The sequence below is a fragment of the Oncorhynchus mykiss genome, chromosome 26, assembly GCF_013265735.2.
Source record: "Oncorhynchus mykiss isolate Arlee chromosome 26, USDA_OmykA_1.1, whole genome shotgun sequence".
Taxonomy (NCBI): Eukaryota; Metazoa; Chordata; class Actinopteri; order Salmoniformes; family Salmonidae; genus Oncorhynchus; species Oncorhynchus mykiss.
Window position 1 is genome coordinate 40,955,889 of NC_048590.1, and position 22,057 is coordinate 40,977,945.

General features: G+C 43.2%; 1 protein-coding gene across 5 annotated transcripts in view; it reads right to left on the minus strand.

Moving 5' to 3' along the window:
- Positions 1–22,057, minus strand: part of LOC110519559 (semaphorin-6D) — a 45,621-nt gene that overhangs the window by 17,859 nt on the left and 5,705 nt on the right. For all 5 annotated transcript variants that reach the window (XM_036964530.1, XM_036964528.1, XM_036964531.1 and 2 more), the window contains exons 2-9: positions 11,570–11,746; positions 9,405–9,577; positions 5,523–5,585; positions 4,861–4,962; positions 4,646–4,736; positions 4,356–4,475; positions 3,699–3,787; positions 1,650–1,867 (exon numbers count right to left, since the gene is read on the minus strand). In XM_036964530.1, the coding sequence (XP_036820425.1) occupies positions 1,650–1,867; positions 3,699–3,787; positions 4,356–4,475; positions 4,646–4,736; positions 4,861–4,962; positions 5,523–5,585; positions 9,405–9,577; positions 11,570–11,681 (968 nt within the window). In that variant the 5' untranslated portion in view covers positions 11,682–11,746. The remainder of the gene's footprint in view (positions 1–1,649; positions 1,868–3,698; positions 3,788–4,355; positions 4,476–4,645; positions 4,737–4,860; positions 4,963–5,522; positions 5,586–9,404; positions 9,578–11,569; positions 11,747–22,057) is intronic.

Genomic DNA, 22,057 nt, shown 5'->3' on the forward strand with positions numbered 1-22,057 from the left:
TGGGATACTGAAGGAGAGGAACACAACCACACACTGTTACACAACTACTATTAACTATAGCTACTAATATACACACTGCAGACCCTGGGATACTGAAGAGAGATGAACACAACCATACACTGTTACACAACTACTATTAACTATAGCTACTAATATACACACTGTAGGCCCTAGGATACTGAAGAGAGAGGAACACAACCACACACTGTTACACAACTACTATTAACTATAGCTACTAATATACACACTGTAGGCCCTGGGATACTGAAGAGAGAGGAACACAACCACACACTGTTACACAACTACTATTAACTATAGCTACTAATATACACACTGTAGGCCCTAGGATACTGAAGAGAGAGGAACACAACCACACACTGTTACACAACTACTATTAACTATAGCTACTAATATACACACTGTAGGCCCTAGGATACTGAAGAGAGAGGAACACAACCACACACTGTTACACAACTACTATTAACTATAGCTACTAATATACACACTGTAGGCCCTGGGATACTGAAGAGAGAGGAACACAACCAAACACTGTTACACAACTACTATTAACTATAGCTACTAATATACACACTGTAGGCCCTAGGATACTGAAGGAGAGGAACACAACCACACACTGTTACACAACTAATATTAACTATAGCTACTAATATACACACTGTAGGCCCTAGGATACTGAAGAGAGAGGAACACAACCACACACTGTTACACAACTACTATTAACTATAGCTACTAATATACACACTGTAGGCCCTGGGATACTGAAGAGAGAGGAACACAACCACACACTGTTACACAACTACTATTAACTATAGCTACTAATATACACACTGTAGGCCCTAGGATACTGAAGAGAGAGAAACACAACCACACACTGTTACACAACTACTATTAACTATAGCTACTAATATACACACTGTAGGCCCTGGGATACTGAAGAGAGAGGAACACAACCACACACTGTTACACAACTAATATTAACTATAGCTACTAATATACACACTGTAGGCCCTAGGATACTGAAGAGAGAGAAACACAACCACACACTGTTACACAACTACTATTAACTATAGCTACTAATATACACACTGTAGGCCCTGGGATACTGAAGAGAGAGGAACACAACCACACACTGTTACACAACTACTATTAACTATAGCTACTAATATACACACTGTAGGCCCTAGGATACTGAAGAGAGAGAAACACAACCACACACTGTTACACAACTACTATTAACTATAGCTACTAATATACACACTGTAGGCCCTAGGATACTGAAGAGAGAGGAACACAACCACACACTGTTACACAACTACTATTAACTATAACTACTAATATACACACTGTAGGCCCTGGGATACTGAAGAGAGAGGAACACAACCACACACTGTTACACAACTACTATTAACTAGATATGGAGAAAACACACACAACAAGAGATTCACAATAACAACACACCTGTTACACATCTGTTACACCAATATTACAAATAGTGTACCCCAAATGGCACCCTATTCCCATATAGTGAACCACTTTGACCAGATCCCTATGGTCCCTAGTCAAAAGTAGTGCACTATACAGGGAATAGGGTGCCATTTGGGATGCAGACTCAGTGTGTCCATCCTTACCTGTTCATCTGTGTAGTGAAGACTCCCACCACAGAAGGAACTCCGTTGATGTTGATGATGTCAGTGATGGACTGTAGAACATCGAAGTAGAAGAACGATTCTCCAGGAACAGAACAGTTGAGTCTGGCCTTGACGAAGGACGTCCAGTGTTTCTCCAACACACGCTGAGACCCGCCTACGTCGTTCTTACAGATACGAGCCACTCTGGAGTAGACGGCCTGGAAAGGAAAGGGGGAGCAGGGGGGAGAGAGAGAGACTCTGCAATCAGCATCACTAAAACACTTCCTCCCTCTGAATAAGACATCTGCCTCATCCTGTGGCCTCACAGTGTGACGCATACATAAGCACACGCGCGGGCGCACACACATGCTTATCCAGGACCCTGTGTCAGAGACGACATTTGTTTGAAGCTCCGATTGAACAAACACCTCACACTCACACCTCTTAGCCCTAAACCTGATTCACACACACCTCTTTACTCAGTCTGATTAACCTTGAACTAGGACAGAGATGGGCTATAGGACTGGGCTATATGATAGGGGCTAGGCTATATGATAGGGGCTGGGCTGTAGGACGGTGCTATTTGATAGGTACTGGGCTATAGGACTGGGCTATATGATGGTGCTATATGATAGGGACTGGGCTATATGATAGGGACTGGGCTATAGGGCTGGGCTATAGGACTGGGCTATATGATAGGGACTGGGCTATAGGATGGTGCTATAAGACGGAACTATATGATAGGGAGTGGGCTATAGGACTGGAATTGGGCTATAGTATGGGGCTATATGATAGGGTCTGGGCTATAGGACGGGGACTGGGCTATAGGATGGGGCTATATGATAGGGACTGGGCTATATGATGGGGACTGGGCTATAGGATGGGGCTATATGATAGGGACTGGGCTAGATCTCTGGGCTAGAGCTCTGGGTGTTGGACTGTGGGGGACTAGGGCTCTGGGTGTTGGGCTGTAGGGGACTAGGGCTAGAGCTCTGGGTGTTGGAGTGTTGGGCTGTAGGGGACTAGGGCTAGAGCTCTGGGTGTTGGACTGTGTGGGACTAGGGCTAGAGCTCTGGGTGTTGGACTGTTAGGGACTAGGGCTAGGGCTCTGGGTGTTGGACTGTGTGGGACTAGGGCTAGAGCTCTGGGTGTTGGACTGTGGGGGACTAGGGCTAGGGCTCTGGGTGTTGGACTGTGGGGGACTAGGGCTAGGGCTCTGGGTGTTGGACTGTGTGGGACTAGGGCTAGAGCTCTGGGTGTTGGACTGTGTGGGACTAGGGCTAGAGCTCTGGGTGTTGGACTGTGGGGGACTAGGGCTAGAGCTCTGGGTGTGGGGGACTAGGGCTAGAGCTCTGGGTGTTGGAGTGTGGGGGACTAGGGCTAGAGCTATTGTGGTTTAAATGAAGCGTGTGAAGCAGTCAGCAGAAACAGCTTAAATAATTGACCAGTGCAAAGCTCCATCTGCCCAGGTGTTATCCCAGACCCATCAGCATCGACACACACACACACACACACACACACAGGAACACACACAAACACACATCCCAGCATTAGTAGCGCTAAAATATTTATCATCCCACGGTTTCAGCCTGGCCGCCCATTCTCTGAATGATGCATCATGGGTAAATATGAGGCCTGTGGTGGCTAAAGCAACTAACAACTGCAGAAAACATCCATTACCACCAAGAGTGTGTGTGTGTGTGTGTGTGTGTGTGTGTGTGTGTGTGTGTGTGTGTGTGTGTGTGTGTGTGTGTGTGTGTGTGTGTGTGTGTGTGTGTGTGTGTGTGTGTGTGTGTGTGTGAATCCTCTCCATGGGTAAAGGGTTTACATGTAAAGTAGTTTGACCTACAGTTCAGTCACTACCAAACTACACCTTACACATTCTGCTGTACTCGGCACTTTTCTACAACACTGTCTGTTGTCTGGTAATATAGTGTTTACTATTTATAATACATCAATATTTATAATATACAATGTTGTCTAGTAAACTGTGTGTGTGTGTGTGTGTGTGTGTGTGTGTGTGTGTGTGTGTGTGTGTGTGTGTGTTACCTTGCCCAAGTTGTTGTGTTCTGCTGCGATCTCTCTGTAGAAGAAGTAGACATAGTTCCCATAATCCACTGCATGCAGGAAATGGGGCTCTGGAAGAGAGAGGGGACAGAGGTTTTGTGTTGTCACGTCTCTTTTTTTCTCTCCCTCTACTTCTACCTCTGTCTATACATAACTACCTCTGTCTATACATAACTACCTCTGTCTATACATAACTACCTCTGTCTATACATAACTACCTCTGTCTATACATAACTACCTCTGTCTATACATAACTACCTCTGTCTATACATAACTACCTCTGTCTATACATAACTACCTCTGTCTATACATAACTACCTCTGTCTATACATAACTACCTCTGTCTATACATAACTACCTCTGTCTATACATAACTACCTCTGTCTATACATAACTACCTCTGTCTATACATAACTACCTCTGTCCTCCCTTCAACTCTGTCTCTCTCTGTTCTCCTCCCCTCTCCCTCCTTCCCCACTTCTCTCTCTCTCTCTGCATCCATCCTGAATATTTCAGTGTTCCTGTTACAGCTGTGTGTAAAAGTTGACCTAGATAGTGTGACAGAGCAGAGCTACAGGACGTCTTCGCAGGACAGGGACATGGACAGAGTCTCTGGTCAACACACACTGCTATGTTTACCTTTCAGCCATTTGGAGTCATATTTGATAGTCCTGAGGGCCGAGCCGTCACCCATACTACGGTAGATCACTGCGTCGCTCGCCAGGAAGTCAGCAACCGTTGCCGAGTACAGCTTCCCGTCTAAAACAACATACACACACACACACAGGTCAGACAAACACATTCCATTCTGTCAGACTGGACATGTGGATCTAACACCCTGGTTCAAACTGTTTGTTTACAGACTGACTTATGAACCCTAGTTGCTATGGCCACAGTGTGTGTGTGTGTGTGTGTGTGTGTGGTTATACCAGCGAACAGAGCGACGTTGGTCTGCTTGGCGTCAAACGGGCATCGTGCCAGTCCGCTGATTTCCTCCCCATCAAACTCCAGGTTATCCAGCTACACACAGACACACATGCACTCCGTTAACAAAGACGCGGACGGCATAGTGAACAATAGGTGCTTATGGAGGCAGAGCGGGAGGGAGAGAGAACGTTTCTCACACACCCTGCTGTTGTCTTACCCTGTAGTATCGGCACATGGGGTTGAAGCCGTTTGTTCCACAGATGAACACCAGGTCATCATTTCTGGGAACCAGAACCTTGATGTAGTTATGACACTCATCCTGGAGGAGGACAGAGAGAGAGGAGATCATATTATAAACCGTTTAGCCAGTAGCTATAATGGCAGCTATAGCCAGTAGCTATAGCCAGTAGCTATAATGGCAGCTATAGCTAGTAGCTATAATGGCAGCTATAGCCAGTAGCTATAATGGCAGCTATAGCCAGTAGCTATAGCCAGTAGCTATAATGGCAGCTATAGCTAGTAGCTATAATGGCAGCTATAGCCAGTAGCTATAATGGCAGCTATAGCCAGTAGCTATAATTGCAGCTATAGCCAGTAGCTATAATGGCAGCTATAGCCAGTAGCTATAATGGCAGCTATAGCCAGTAGCTATAATGGCAGCTATAGCCAGTAGCTATAATGGCAGCTATAGCCAGTAGCTATAATGGCAGCTATAGCCAGTAGCTATAATGGCAGCTATAGCCAGTAGCTATAGCCAGTAGCTATAATGATAAGACATTATGAGGTGAGAGGTAAAGCCGAGTGTAGAGAGTCTATAGTTGTCAGTAGAAAGGCAGTGAGTAGTAACATAGTATATTAGTAAGTATAGTAAAGTCTTACTCTGTGTTTCCCCTTCATGGCACAGTTCTTTCTGTCTGCCTCGCCTGACCTCCATGTTAACTTCTGTAAACATCAACACACACACACATATTGAGGCACATACATTCAGGCAAGCACAAACATACACAATTCAGCATTTGGGATTTCCCACACTGGACAACTTTTTACAGCTGTTGATAAGTCATTGATAACAATCTGCAAAAACAATGTCATGTCATTACATGAAGATGTAATGTGGGATCATAGCTATATTCAATCAAAGTTGACTTAAAAACCTGTTTAACCTTTTATCATGATTGGCGTCTTGACGGATTTGTCCAAAATCGTGTTACATAAAAAATTACTTTTCTGTCCTTGCATTTATGGCAGTGTAAGTTGTCGTTATATCATATACTGTATTAAGCAGTAATCAGTTCAATTAGACATTGAACTTTAACCCTGTAAGAATCCTGGATATAGCTGTAGGACAGTTTTTTTTTGTATAGAGATCTCAGAAATGCAGTGTAACCATTTCTTGTCTCCTTATGTTACAGGGTGAAAACTGTTTTTACGGGCACACAAATCCAAAATAATGTATGTGATTGCAAGAGTTAATGCTTCTAACCGAAAGAGTTAACGTACCTTGATACTTAAAACCTAAATTGATCATTTATTTATTTCACCTTTATTTAACCAGGTAGGCAAGTTGAGAACAAGTTCTCATTTACAATTGCGACCTGGCCAAGATAAAGCAAAGCAGTTCGACACATACAACGACACAGAGTTACACATGGAGTAAAACAAACATACAGTCACTAATACAGTATAAACAAGTCTATATACGATGTGAGCAAATGAGGTGAGATAAGGGAGGTAAAGGCAAAAAAAGGCCATGGTGACGAAGTAAATTTAATATAGCAAGTAAAACACTGGAATGGTAGATTTGCAGTGGAAGAATGTGCAAAGTAGAAATAAAAATAATGGGGTGCAGTAGGGAAAGAGGTAGTTGTTTGGGCTACATTATAGGTGGGCTATGTACAGGTGCAGTAATCTGTGAGTTGCTCTGGCAGTTGGTGCTTAACTCTTGGTGCTAGGGGGCAGTATTTTCATTTTTGGAAAGAAAACGTTCCCGTTTTAAACGGGATATTTTGTCAGGAAAAGATTCTAGAATATGCATATAATTGACAGCTTTCAATAGAAAACACTAACGTTTGAGGATGGATTCTAAACAACGTTTGCCATGTTTCTGTCGGTATTATGGAGCTAATTTGGAATATTTTCGGCGTTGTGGTGACCGCAATTTCCGGGCGATTTCTCAGCCAAAAGTGAAGAACAAACGGAGCTGTTTCACCTACAAAAATAATATTTTGGGAAAAAATGAACTCTGGCTATCTACCTGGGAGTCTCGTGAGTGAAAACATCCGAAGTTCATCAAAGGTAAACTATTTAATTTGATTGCTTTTTTTTTTTTTTTTTGCAGGGCATAATGCTATGCTAGGCTATGATAAACTTACACATGCTTGTCTAGCGTTGGCTGTAAAGCATATTTTGAAAATCTGAGATGACAGGGTGATTAACAAAAGGCTAAGCTGTGTCTCAATATATTTCATTTGTGATGTTCATGAATAGGAACATTTTCTAGGGATATTTATGTCCGCTGCGTTATGCTAATTAGTTTCAGGCGATGATTACGCTCCCGCATGCGGGTTTGGGAGTCACTAGAGGTTAATTAAAGCTAGTGAGGGAGATAAGTGTTTCCAGTTTCACATATTTTTGTAGTTTGTTCCAGTCATTGGCAGCAGAGAACTGGAAGGAGAGGCGGCTAAAGAAAGAATTGGTTTTGGGGGTGACCAGAGAGATATACCTGCTGGAGTGCGTGCTACAGGTGGGTGATGCTATGGTGACCAGCGAGCTGAGATAAGGGGGGACTTTACCTAGCAGGGTCTTGTAGATGACATGGAGCCAGTGGGTTTGGCGACGAGTATGAAGCGAGGGCCAGCCAACGAGAGCGTACAGGTCGCAATGGTGGGTAGTATATGGGGCTTTGGTGACAAAACGGATTGCACTGTGATAGACTGCATCCAATTTGTTGAGTAGGGTATTGGAGGCTATTTTGTAAATGACATCGCCAAAGTCGAGGATTGGTAGGATGGTCAGTTTTACAAGGGTATGTTTGGCAGCATGAGTGAAGGATGCTTTGTTGCGAAATAGGAAGACAATTCTAGATTTAACTTTGGATTGGAGATGTTTGATGTGGGTCTGGAAGGAGAGTTTACAGTCTAACCAGACACCTATGTATTTGTAGTTGTCCACGTATTCTAAGTCAGAGGCGTCCAGAGTAGTGATGTTGGACAGGCGGACAGGTGCCGGCAGCGATCGGTTGAAGAGCATGCATTTAGTTTTACTTGTATTTAAGAGCAATTGGAGGAAACGGAAGGAGAGTTGTATGGCATTGAAGCTTGCCTGGAGGGTTGTTAACACAGTGTCCAAAGAAGGGCCAGAAGTATACAGAATGGTGTCGTCTGCGTAGAGGTGGATCAGAGACTCACCAGCAGCAAGAGCGACATCATTGATGTATACAGAGAAGAGAGTCGGTCCAAGAATTGAACCCTGTGGCACCCCCATAGAGACTGCCAGAGGTCCGGACAGCAGACCCTCCGGTTCTTCAATAATTATGCTTAATACTTGTTGGGTGATCATTTGGTGACCAGCTGATTAGGTACGCCGTAATATTTTCACACATCATCATCTGATCCAGGAAGGAATTTTCTGAATGACAGTCAAGTGCTGAACGAACAGCTGTTGTGAAAGCGCATGCAATGCAACAACAGCCCGAGTGCTGGAAAAAAATCCTATTTTGGTGTCTCATTCGTTACACCGGTGAAGACAGTTGTTCCTGGATCCACGTTGGATCTAATATCCCTTGTGAATTGATGCGGATCATCTGTTGTTTCCTGCTTGATTTACAGCAGGGTCTCGTTAGATTTAACATAGAAAACATGAACTCAGTACATAAAAGTTTTCATCTGTTTTTGTGCCTCCGATTGGACATGGAGTCTACTGTGCGCAGCTGTGCGCAACACCAATGTTATTCCTATGAATTATTCTGGATATAATGCCAACAAATTACACAGCCTAGTGGGCTTATGGACATTATGATCTGGTAATGAAATAACGTGACAAAGACATTTTTTTCTCCATGTTATACCTGCAATTTTAAACAATACAAGAGGCTTGAAGTAGCCTACTTGAAATTAAATTTGGAGCTCAGAAATTCAAGAACTGGAATAGGCCTACCTTGAAAATCTGGTGCTTGAAAATTATTTTTAATTCTTGTAGCCCATTTATAAGTTCTCCTGCTCCCTTATAATTATCTGTGATTTCATTTTTGATCCGTTTTTGTGAGAAATGTGGCCACAGTTTCCCACCGCTTCAATGGAATTCAATTGAAGGGTGTTGCAGTACTCTGTTGGTAAAACCATGTGCAGTTATTATGAAGACATCTGTTGGCTTCCCATACAAAGTCTTCCATTAAAAAGGAACCTGTTTTTTGGTCACTTTCTCATTGTTAAACCAGGGATGGTGAGATTAATGCTACCATTATTCATGGCTTTATTATGTATCCCTGCGTGAACCACATCGGCTACCGAAACAACACCATGTATGCATCCAATCTATTTCATCTATGAAAAAACATTTATTTTAGTTTCAAACCACTTTAAATGTTGATCCCAATGTCACACATTGGCCCCATTATTTATAGAAAGAGCCATTTCCACTCTCATTTATAGCCTGTTAATTATGTGATTGATGAGGTCGTTTTTTCTACAGACGACTTGTGTGTAACTCAGTGAGTAACTTGTGGTTAGACAGACAGACAAACTCAAAGACAGGCAGACTTACCCTGTAGGGAATGATCTCATTCCTGTAGGATTCCCGGAGACTCACTAGATACACCTGGTCTCTGCCAGCGATGAACAGTGTATCCTGTATCTTGGTCATCAGTTGGAAGTCCAGTCTGTGCTGTGACTCGTTCCCCGACAGACGACCTCGGAACACTGGGTACTGCCGCGAGACTGAAACACACATACACACGTTAGTTAGAGATCACGCACGTGTAAGCTTTCAGAGTGCTACACACACACACTGGCTCTGAGGGCCACACACTATCAATCAGGTTATTGATTAAGCGTAAACATGTTGTGTGTTACAGCTTTATAGAAATGTCTCAGTAGTGTAATTCAGGCTGCTGATACAGCACGGTGGTCACCTCAGGAATAGTAAACCAACAGAATGTTGTTGGTCCCCACAAGGTCAAATGCCATTTCTAGGGGATTTAGGGTTAAGGTTTAGGGTTAGTAGCTAGGGTTTAGTTTAGGTTCAGGTTACAGTTAGGGTTAAGGTTTAGGGTTAGTAGTTAGGGTTTAGTTTAGATTCAGGTTACAGTTAGGGTTAAGGTTTACACATTACATTACCATGAAGACCTTACAGTACACCATCAATACACTATTCACAGATACACATTACATTACCATGAAGACCTTACAGTACACCATCAATACACTATTCACTGATACACATTACATTACCATGAAGACCTTACAGTACACCATCAATACACTGTTCACTGATACACATTACCATGAAGACCTTACAGTACACCATCAATACACTGTTCACTGATACACATTACATTACCATGAAGACCTTACAGTACACCATCAATACACTGTTCACTGATACACATTACCATGAAGACCTTACAGTACACCATCAATACACTGTTCACTGATACACATTACATTACCATGAAGACCTTACAGTACACCATCAATACACTGTTCACTGATACACATTACCATGAAGACCTTACAGTACACCATCAATACACTGTTCACTGATACACATTACATTACCATGAAGACCTTACAGTACACCATCAATACACTGTTCACTGATACACATTACATTACCATGAAGACCTTACAGTACACCATCAATACACTGTTAACTGATACACATTACATTACCATGAAGACCTTCATGGACCCCAGGAATACCTGATATGATGACTCCTTGCTGTCCCCAGTCCACCTGACTGTGCTGCTGCTCCAGTTTCAACTATTCTGCCTTATTATTATTCGACCACGTTGGTCATTTATGAACATTTGAACATCTTGACCATGTTTTGTTATAATCTCCACCCGGCACAGCCAGAAGAGGACTGGCCACCCCACATAGCCTGGTTCCTCTCTAGGTTTCTTCCTAGGTTTTGGCCTTTCTAGGGAGTTTTTCCTAGCCACCGTGCTTCTACACCTGCATTGCTTGCTGTTTGGGGTTTTAGGCTGGGTTTCTGTACAGCACTTTGAGATATCAGCTGATGTACGAAGGGCTATATAAATAAATTTGATTTGATTTGATTTGAAGACCTTACAGTACACCATCAATACACTATTCACTGATACACATTACATTACCATGAAGACCTTACAGTACACCATCAATACACTGTTCACTGATACACATTACATTACCATGAAGACCTTACAGTACACCATCAATACACTATTCACTGATACACATTACATTACCATGAAGACCTTACAGTACACCATCAATACACTATTCACTGATACACATTACATTACCATGAAGACCTTACAGTACACAATCAATACACTATTCACTGATACACATTACATTACCATGAAGACCTTACAGTACACCATCAATACACTATTCACTGATACACATTACATTACCATGAAGACCTTACAGTACACCATCAATACACTGTTCACTGATACACATTACATTACCATGAAGACCTTACAGTACACCATCAATACACTGTTCACTGATACACATTACATTACCATGAAGACCTTACAGTACACCATCAATACACTGTTCACTGATACATGCAGGACAATGGGACACATAATTCATGACAACAGGGTGCAGCATAAAAGCTGATTGGAAATGAAATTGTACTGAGACATGATGCTGCTGTCTTGTGAGTGAGACTAACCTGAGTGTGTGTGTACGTGCAGCGTGTGTGTACTCACAGTGTGCATCGACAACGTCCAGGGGTATACTGTCCTCTGGGAAGCTGGCAGACATGGTGTGTGTGGCTGTAGCTAGCAGTATGCTGAGCAGAAGGCCTGCTCTCCTAACCATGACTGTTGATGCTTTTGGTCTGAGACCACTCCTTCCTGCCTGGTTCTCACCCAACAAGATGTTACCTGGAAACACAGAGACGATCAGTCATGAAATACAGATGCACACATGGTCAGGAAAGTCCAGAACTAACAGATTTCAGTATTGACACCAAATACCTGTATATTCTAAATCGCCAAAGAAAATGATATTTTCTGTAATCGCTCTCTATATCTCTCTCTCACACACACACACACACAAACACACACACACACACACACACACACACACACACACACACACACACACACACACACCATTTCTCTCTCATTCTCTCAGAACCCCTTTTACCAGGGACTATTATACCCAGGTCTATTGTAGATCACATGATGGAATGTTTAGCGGTTTCAAGTTGAGATCATTTATGACATGAGCAGTACCTCGGACGGCCTGATCAGCTAGTGTGTGTGTGTGTGTGTGTGTGTGTGTGTGTGTGTGAGCAGCCCTTTAGAGACGACGTGTGTGCATATTAATGAACGTCCAGTCAAATATTTATAAGACAAACAAATTATTCATGTGGACAGTCTGAACGGATATACACAATTTACCACTAGAAACACCACACACACACACACACCACACACACACACACACACAGGGATGGATTAGCCAGCAGCACACTGAGACACACACACACAAAAGTGTGCACACAAGCAGAGTATCCCAGAGTACCACTGATGAGCACGTCATCTCTTTGCGCACACGCACGCACACACAGCCACACACACACAAACCAGTATTGACACGTTTTCAATTAGCCCAAGGTCCACCTGCTTCAGAGCAGAGCTAACTGGCAGCAGCCGGTGTGTCTGTCTGGCCAGCCCATTAGTATCTGATTGATCCAGTCAGGATGTATGCCTCACTAGGCTTATATACATGTTCACATATATGAACTATTATACTAACTACAACAGCCTCTATAGGTTAACACACCACAGCAGTTTACCTATGGAGCATTATATTATATCTTTAGATCTAAGAAACATTAGATGTCATCGTTAGAGCAGCACAGATGACCAATGAGAATGAGGATGTCTGCGGGGGGGCCGGATGGAACAATCAACACACTGCAGACTAAATCTACTCTCCCTGTCTAATACTGTTAGCTGGCTGAATACACACAGCCTTAGATCTATGGTATCTATGTGGCTGTTAAAGTGGCCTGAGGAGAGTTATATCACTGTGGTGATGACAGAGACAGAGAGAGACAGAGAGAGACAGAGAGACACAGAGAGACACAGAGAGACACAGAGAGACACAGAGAGACACAGAGAGAGTCAAACCAAACTGTATGACTGGCAGTGATGCATCACCAGCCACTATGGAGGTACACATGCACTACTGCACAACCAGCCCAGTGCCAGCTGGCAGAGCAGATCTGCTCTTCTCTTCAATTAGTGGTTTTAGTGGAGAAATTAGAGTTCTGAAAATCAGAGCAGAAAGAATCAGAGCAGAAAGATCTCTGGTGATCTAACACACATCGATGAGGCTGGCTACAGGATATCCCATACACAAATGATTAACTGATCCATACCGAACAATTCATATAATCTATATAGAACGATTCATAGATCTATAACGAATGATTCACTGATCTGCAACTGTCAGCAATTTCATCCCTCGCCCTAATCAGTGAAGAAGAGGAATTGATATAGTGGAGAAAGAGAGACAAGTAGAGACAACTACATGGGGACATGCTGCTTTAGCTACTTAAAGGGGTAATGTGAGATATCGGCAATTAAGACCTTTTTCTACTTACCCAGAGTCAGATGAGCTCATGGGTACAATCTGTATGTCTCTGCATGCAGTTTGAAGGAAGATGAAGGTACCGTTCCTTCAGAAACTATCCACACCCCTTGACTTTTTCCAAATGTTGTTGTGTTACAAAGTGGGATTGAAATGGATTATTTTTTATTTTTTTCAATGATCTACACAAAATACTCTGTGATGACAAAATGGAAGAAATGTATATATATATATATATATATGGAAAATAAACCGCTAAGTAAGTATTCAACCCCCTAAGTCAATACATGTTAGAATCACATGTGGCAGTGATTACAGGTGTGAGTCTTCCTGGGTAAATCTCTAAGAGCTTTGCTTACCTGGATTGTACAATATTTGCCCATTATTCTTTAAAAAAATTATCAAGTCGGTTCTTGATCATTGCTAGACAGATATTTGCAAGTTTTGCCATGGATTTTCAAGCCGATTTAAGTCAAAACTGTAACTAGGTCACTTAGCAACATTCAATGTCATCTTGGTAAGCAACTCCAGTGTATATTTGGCCTTGTGTTTTAGGTCATTGTCCTGCTAAAAGGTGAATTTGTCTCCCAGTGTCTGTTGGAAAACAGACTGAATCAAGTTTTCCTATATGATTTTGCCAGTGCTTAGCTCTATTCCATTTATTTTTATCCTAAAAAACTCCCTAGTCCTTGCCGATGACAAGCATACCCATAACATGATGCAGCCACCACCATGCTTAAAAATATGAAGAGTGGTACTTAGTGATGTGTTGGATTTGCTCCAAACATAACACTTTGTATTCAGGACAAAATGTTTATTTCTTTGCCAATTTTCTTTTCAGTATTATTTTAAGTGCCTTCCTTACTGCCTATTCTGTACAGGCTTCCTTCTTTTCACTCTATCATTTATGTTAGTATTGTGGAGTAACTACAATGTTGTTGATCCATCCTCCGTTATCTGATTCTACAGACATTTTAAACACTAACTGTTTTAAAGTCACCATTGGCCTCATGGTGAAATCCCTACACAGTTTCCTTCCCTGGTCTTTGTGGTTGAATCTGTGCTTGAAAATCACTGCTCGACTGAGGGACCTTACATATAATTGTATGCAGGTGCGCATCTTTCACTGGGGACGGGGGGAACATGTCCCCTCCACATTTTGAAATTGCATTTTTGTCCCCCCCCCGCACCCCGTTTTATCATTGGAATGTGGTCCAACAACGAGGCTCCAGGACCATGTGGTCAGGTAGGTTGTTTGGAGTGTTTATCCGACTGGATAAAAAAACATTTAAAAAACACAAGTTATGTCCCCCCACTTCTAAAACCAAAGGTGCGCCCCTGATTGTATGTGTGGGGTACAGAGATGGGGTAGTCATTTAAACGCTATTATTGCACACAGAGTGAGTCCATGCAACTTATTATGTGACTTGTTGAGCACATTTTTACTCTTGAACTTATTTAGCCTTGCCTTAACAAAATAGTTGAATACTTATTGACTCAAGACATTTCAGCTGTTCAGTTTGAATTCATTTGTAAACATTTCTAAAATCATAACTGCACTTTGACATTATGGGGTATTTATTGTGTGGAGATCAGTGACACCAAATCTCAAATGAACACATTTTAAATTCAGGCTGTAACACAACAAAATGTGGAAAAGGTCTAGCGCTGTGAATACTTTCTGAATGAACTGTAGTTTCACCAGTCGTTGCTAACTAGCATTAGCACAATGCCTGGAAGTCTACCAGAACAGCTAGCATGCTAGCTTAATTGCCAAAATCTGGCAATATCCCCGCTGCTGTTGTTACTCTCCCTACAATTCAGACCTTCAAATCATTTCCAAAAAGTTGTCCAAGAGAAAATGTATTGTTTTCCAAATGGTTCTCGAGACAACAACTGACAATTAAATCTCTAAGAAGAAAACAATGAATACAGATACAATCAATAAAGTATAAACCCTGGGAAAATGATATGAACATTACTATACTGCCTCAGGGCTGCCTCAAGATACAACAAGGCTCCTTTCACTGGTTAATCATTTATTTACAGGTAAATCATAAATCTCCCTTGTTAAGGATTATTTGTATTATTTTTCCTTTCTTTCTTCTTTCTAACACTCTCTTTTTACTCCCTTCCTTCATTCCCTATCCTCTCTTTTTCTCCCTTCCTTCCCTATCCTCTCTCTTTTTCTCCCTTCCTTCCCTATCCTCTCTCTTTTTCTCCCTTCCTTTATTCCCTATCCTCTCTCTTTTTCTCCCTTCCTTCATTCCCTATCCTCTCTCTTTTTCTCCCTTCCTTCATTCCCTATCCTCTCTTTTTCTCCCTTCCTTCATTCCCTATCCTCTCTCTTTTTCTCCCTTCCTTCATTCCCTATCCTCTCTTTTTCTCCCTTCCTTCATTCCCTATCCTCTCTCTTTTTCTCCCTTCCTTCATTCCCTATCCCTTCTCTTTTTCTCCCTTCCTTTATTCCCTATCCTTTCTCTTTTTCTCCCTTCCTTCCCTATCCTCTCTCTTTTTCTCCCTTCCTTTATTCCCTATCCTCTCTCTTTTTCTCCCTTCCTTCATTCCCTATCCTCTCTCTTTTTCTCCCTTCCTTCATTCCCTATCCTCTCTTTTTCTCCCTTCCTTCATTCCCTATCCTCTCTCTTTTTCTCCCTTCCTTCATTCCCTATCCTCTCTTTTTCTCCCTTCCTTCATTCCCTATCCTCTCTCTTTTTCTCCCTTCCTTCATTCCCTATCCCTTCTCTTTTTCTCCCTTCCTTTATTCCCTATCCTCTCTCTTTTTCTCCCTTCCTTCATTCCCTATCCCTTCTCTTTTTCTCCCTCCCTTTATTCCCTATCCTCTCTTTTTCTCCCTTCCTTCATTCCCTATCGTCTCTCTTTTTCTCCCTTCCTTCATTCCCTATCCTCTCTCTTTTTCTCCCTTCCTTTATTCCCTATCCTCTCTCTTTTTCTCCCTTCCTTCATTCCCTATCATCTCTCCTTTTCTCCCTTCATTCCCTATCCTCCCTTTTTCTCCCTTCCTTCATTCCCTATCCCTTCTCTTTTTCTCCCTCCCTTTATTCCCTATCCTCTCTCTTTTTCTCCCTTCCTTTATTCCCTATCCTCTCTCTTTTTCTCCCTTCCTTTATTCCCTATCCTTTCTCTTTTTCTCCCTCCCTTTATTCCCTATCCCCTCTCTTTTTCTCCCTTCCTTCATTCCCTATCCTCTCTCTTTTTCTTCCTTCCTTTATTCCCTATCCTCTCTCTTTTTCTCCCTTCCTTCATTCCCTATCCTCTCTTTTTCTCCCTTCCTTCATTCCCTATCCTCTCTTTTTCTCCCTTCCTTCATTCCCTATCCTTTCTCTTTTTATTTTCTTTCAAGACTCTCTCTCTCTCTCTCTGTTATTGTGGAACACTTGGGCTGTAACTTCCCATGATGCCTAGCGGTGGAGCAGCAGTTGTTCCTGAGCAGCTCTAATGTAAAACAGAACAGAGAGGGAGAGAAAGGGGAGACGTGGAGGGGTCAGCCTGCTAAAATTACCCTCAATCTGAGGCCAACCTAGCATGTTCCCTATTCACTATCCTATTCCTACCCTGCCGAGTGTTTGTGTGTGTTTGTGTGGTGGGAGGGGGGGGGGGGGGGGGCTCGACAGGCCCTGAGACGCAGGAATAGAGCTAGTCACGCAACTCTGTCCTGTTCAGCCTTCCCCCTCCTTCTCTCTCTCCTCTCTCTGTCTGTTATTACAGGCTTTTCAGTATCCTACAATCACTCTCCCACTGCTGATGTTGTTGGCTCAGACTCACACTGTTTAAACACCAAGAGGAGGGTGTGTGCGTAAGTATAGTGTGTGTATGTGTGTGTGTGTGTGTGTGTGGCGGGGGTTGTTGGCTGGTTGTTTGTTATTGGCAGGATCTGCACCAAGTTGCCCTATGAAGCTTGTTCTAGTTGCAGTGTTTCAATCACAGAACCTGACCAACACCTACATTGTGGTAAAGTTGTAAGTAGCACAAGGTTATTAACAGAGAACTTACAGACTGGGAGCAGCAATCAGTGTGGACAGGACTTCCTCTCTCTGCATATATACATCAATACCTGTCAAAGATTTAAACAACACCCACTCATTCAAGAGTTTTTCTTTACTTTTACTATTTTCTACTTTGTATAATAATAGTGAAGACATCAGAACTATGAAACATCACGTGGCATCATGTAGTAACCAAATAAGTGTTAAACAAAAATAAATTTATTTTATATTTGAGATTCTTCAAAGTAGCCACTCTTTGCCTTGATGACAACTTTGCACACTCTTGGCATTCTGCCAACCAAATTCAAGAGGTATGGCATGCATTTCAATTAACAGGTGTGCCTTGTTCAAAGTGAATTTGTGGAATTTATTTTCTTGTTAATGTGTTTGAGCCGATCAGTTGTGTTGGGACAAGATATGGGTGGTATACAGAAGATAGCCCTATTTGGTAAAGACAAAGTCCATATTATGGCAAGAACAACTTAAATAAGCAAAGAGAAATGACATTACTTTAAGACATGAAGGTCAGTCAATCCGGAAAATTTCAAGAACTTTTAACGTTTCTTCAGGTGCAGTTGCAAAAACCATCAAGCGCTATGAAACTGGCTCTCATGAGGACCGCCACAGGAAAGGAAGACACAGAGTTACTCTGCTGCAGATGATAAGTCCATTAGAGTTACCAACCTCAGAAATTGCAGCTCAAATAAATGCTTCACAGAGTTCAAGTAACAGACACATCTCAACATCAACTGTTCAGAGGAGACTGCATGAATCAGGCTTTCGTGGTCGAATTGCTGCAAAGAAACCACTACTAAAGGACACCAATAATAAGAAGAGACTTGCTTGGGCCAAGAAGCACAAGCAATGGACATTAGACCAGTGGAAATCTGTCCTTTGGTCTGATGAGTCCAAATTTGAGATTTTTGGTTCCAACCACCGTCCAACCACCGTGGATGATCTCCGCATGTGTAGTTCCCACCGTGAAGCATGGAGGAGGAGGTGTGATGATGTTGGGGTGCTTTGGTGGTGACACTGTCTGTGATTTATTTAGAATTCAAGACACACAACCAGCATGGCTACCACAGAATTCTGCAGTGATATGCCATCCCATCTGGTTTGCTCTTAGTGGGACTATCATTTGTTTTTCAACAGGACAATGACCCAACACACTTCCAGGCTATTTGGGCTATTTGACAGAGAAGGAGAGTGATGGAGTGCTGCATCAGATGACCTGCCCTCCACAATCACCCAACCTCAACCCAATTGAGATAGTTTGGGATGAGTTGGACAGCAGAGTGAAGGCAACAAGTGCTCATCATATATGTGAACTCCTTCAAGACTGTTGGAAAAGCATTCCAGGTGAAGCTGGTTGAGGGAATGTCAAGAGTGTGCAAAGCTTTCCTCAAGGCAAAGGGTGGCTACTTTGTTAAATATATATTTGAATTGGTTTAACACTTTTTCGGTTACTACATGATTCCACATGTGTTATTTCATAGTTTTGATGTCTTCACTATTATTCTACAGTGTAGAAATTGTAAAAATAAAGATAAACCGTTGAATGAGTAGGTGTGTCCAAACTGTTGACTGGTACAGTATATTTAGTCCAGCTTCTGTGATTGTTGGACATACTGTATGTATAGTTATTTCTCTCTCTCTCGTTTTCTCTGTCCATATCCATCCATCTTTCTATTCTCTCTCTCTCCCTACCCTCCTTCTCTCATTCTATTCTCTCACTCCCTCCCCTCCCGCTGTTTCCATTCTGCCTGTAGAAACAACACCAGAGCAGTCTCTTCTCCTGCAGGTCAGTACAACTGGGGCTGTGGAGGAATTGGCCCAATCAAGTGTTGTACACAGTAATGTAACCCCCATGACCCCACCCTGTGTGTTGTTGTAAATACCCCTCCATCAGTATGACCAATAGAACACCAATAGAACACCACTGAACAATAGATTCTGCTCCAGGGACAACCCAGCCCAGCCCTATGTTACACACACACACACACACACACACACACACACACACACACACATTTTACTATACTTGTGGGGATCAAACAATTTATTCCCATTAAAAATCCTATTTTCCCTAACCTTTAAACCCTTAACCCTAATTCCAAACCCTATTTCTAATCCTAAACCTAATTGTACCCCTAAACCTAAACCCTAAGCCTAAAATCTATGTTTTCCTTGTGGAGACCATCGAATTGTCCCCACTTGTCCAAATTGGAATTGTTTTAGTATCATTGTGAGGGCTTCTGGTCTCCACAAGTATAGTAAAATCAAAAACACACAGCCATACACACAACGTAGAGGAAATCAGATAACCTCAGTACAAACTGTAGTATTACTTCTACTGGACTTCACTGAATACAATTACATTTTACTAGTAGCATTCTCTGTGTGTGTGCAAGTGTCTGCCTGACTACACGCGTGTGTGTGTGTGTGTGTGTGTGTGTGTGTGTGTGTGTGTGTGTGTGTGTGTGTGTATGTGTGTGTGCTTGCCTACGTGCGTGCATGTGTGTGTGCAGCCATGCCAAATTGGATGTACTAAATAACTTTGTTGTCCTCATCAGGGCTTTGGGAAAGTAATCAGTTTGTGACCGAGCAGCCAGGCGATTAGCAGACCTCCATCAGAGCAGACTAGAGAAACCATTACTGCTCCCTCTCCTTCTCTTCAATAACAACATGAGCCAGTCATCTCAGTATTTACTGAGGATTACATCTGAAGAGCCTGACTTGTTGGTACAGAGAGAGTTGGCAGAGAAAGAAGGCTGTGCCACCTCACACCATCCCTCCCTCCTCTCTACTTCCCTCCTTTCCTCCCTCTTTCTTTCCTTTTGTGTGTAGAGGGGTATAAGAGGAGAAAGACAGTTGTTTCTCTCCTTGTCTCCTTTACTCTCTCTTTCCATATACCTTGGTGAGAGGGGGATTTTAAGAGGAGAAAGGCTCCATGGTAGTTCAGCTGTAGTGAAGCACAAAGGCCAGAGCTGCAGGTGTGACAGGAACAATAGAGGCTTTTCGCTGGGCTGTACAATGGAGCTACCGCCCCTAACACTGTCCAACTCTCTGGGGGTTAGTAGTAGTGGCCCTCCACTGTCCAACTCTCTGGGGGTTAGTAGTAGTGGCCCTTCATTGTCCAACTCTCTGGGGTTTAGTAGTAGTGGCCCTTCATTGTCCAACTCTCTAGGGGTTAGGGTTAGTAGTAGTGGCCCTTCACTGTCCAACTCTTTGGGGGTTAGTAGTAGTGGCCCTTCACTGTCCAACTCTCTAGGGGTTAGGGTTAGTAGTAGTGGCCCTTCACTGTCCAACTCTCTGGGGGTTAGTAGTAGTGGCCCTTCATTGTCCAACTCTCTAGGGGTTAGGGTTAGTAGTAGTGGCCCTTCACTGTCCAACGCTTTGGGGGTTAGTAGTAGTGGCCCTTCACTGTCCAACTCTCTAGAGGTTAGGGTTAGTAGTAGTGGCCCTTCACTGTCCAACTCTCTGGGGGTTAGTAGTAGTGGCCCTTCACTGTCCAACTCTCTGGGGGTTAGTAGTAGTGGCCCTTCACTGTCCAACTCTCTGGGGGTTAGTAGTAGTGGCCCTTCACTGTCCAACTCTCTGGGGGTTAGTAGTAGTGGCCCTTTACTGTCCAACTCTCTGGGGGTTAGTAGTAGTGGCCCTTCACTGTCCAACTCTCTGGGGGTTAGGCTTAGTAGTAGTGACCCTTCACTGTCTAACTCTCTGGGGGTTAGTAGTAGTGGCCCTTTACTGTCCAACTCTCTGGGGGTTAGTAGTAGTGGCCCTTCACTGTCCAACTCTCTGGGGGTTAGGCTTAGTAGTGGTGGCCCTTCACTGTCCAACTCTCTGGGGGTTAGTAGTAGTGGCCCTTCACTGTCCAACTCTCTGGGGGTTAGTAGTAGTGGCCCTCCACTGTCCAACTCTCTGGGGGTTAGGGTTAGTAGTAGTGGCCCTTCACTGTCCAACTCTCTGGGGGTTAGGGTTAGTAGTAGTGGCCCTTCACTGTCCCACTCTCTGGGGGTTAGGCTTAGTAGTAGTGGCCCTTTACTGTCCAACTCTCTGAGGGTTAGTAGTAGTGGCCCTTCAGTGTCCAACTCTCTGGGGGTTAGTAGTAGTGGCCCTTCACTGTCCAACTCTCTGGGGGTTAGTAGTAGTGGCCCTTTACTGTCCAACTCTCTGGGGGTTAGGCTTAGTAGTCGTGGCCCTTCACTGTCCAACTCTCTGGGGGTTAGGCTTAGTAGTAGTGGCCCTTCACTATCCAACTCTCTGGGGGTTAGGCTTAGTAGTAGTGGCCCTTCACTATCCAACTCTCTGGTGGTTAGAGTTAGTAGTAGTGGCCCTTCACTATCCAACTCTCTGGGGGTTAGGGTTAGTAGTCGTGGCCCTTCACTATCCAACTCTCTGGGGGTTAGGCTTAGTAGTCGTGGCCCTTCACTGTCCAACTCTCTGGTGGTTAGAGTTAGTAGTAGTGGCCCTTCACTATCCAACTCTCTGGGGGTTAGGGTTAGTAGTAGTGGCCCTTCACTATCCAACTCTCTGGGGGTTAGGATTAGTAGTCGTGGTCCTTCACTATCCAACTCTCTGGTG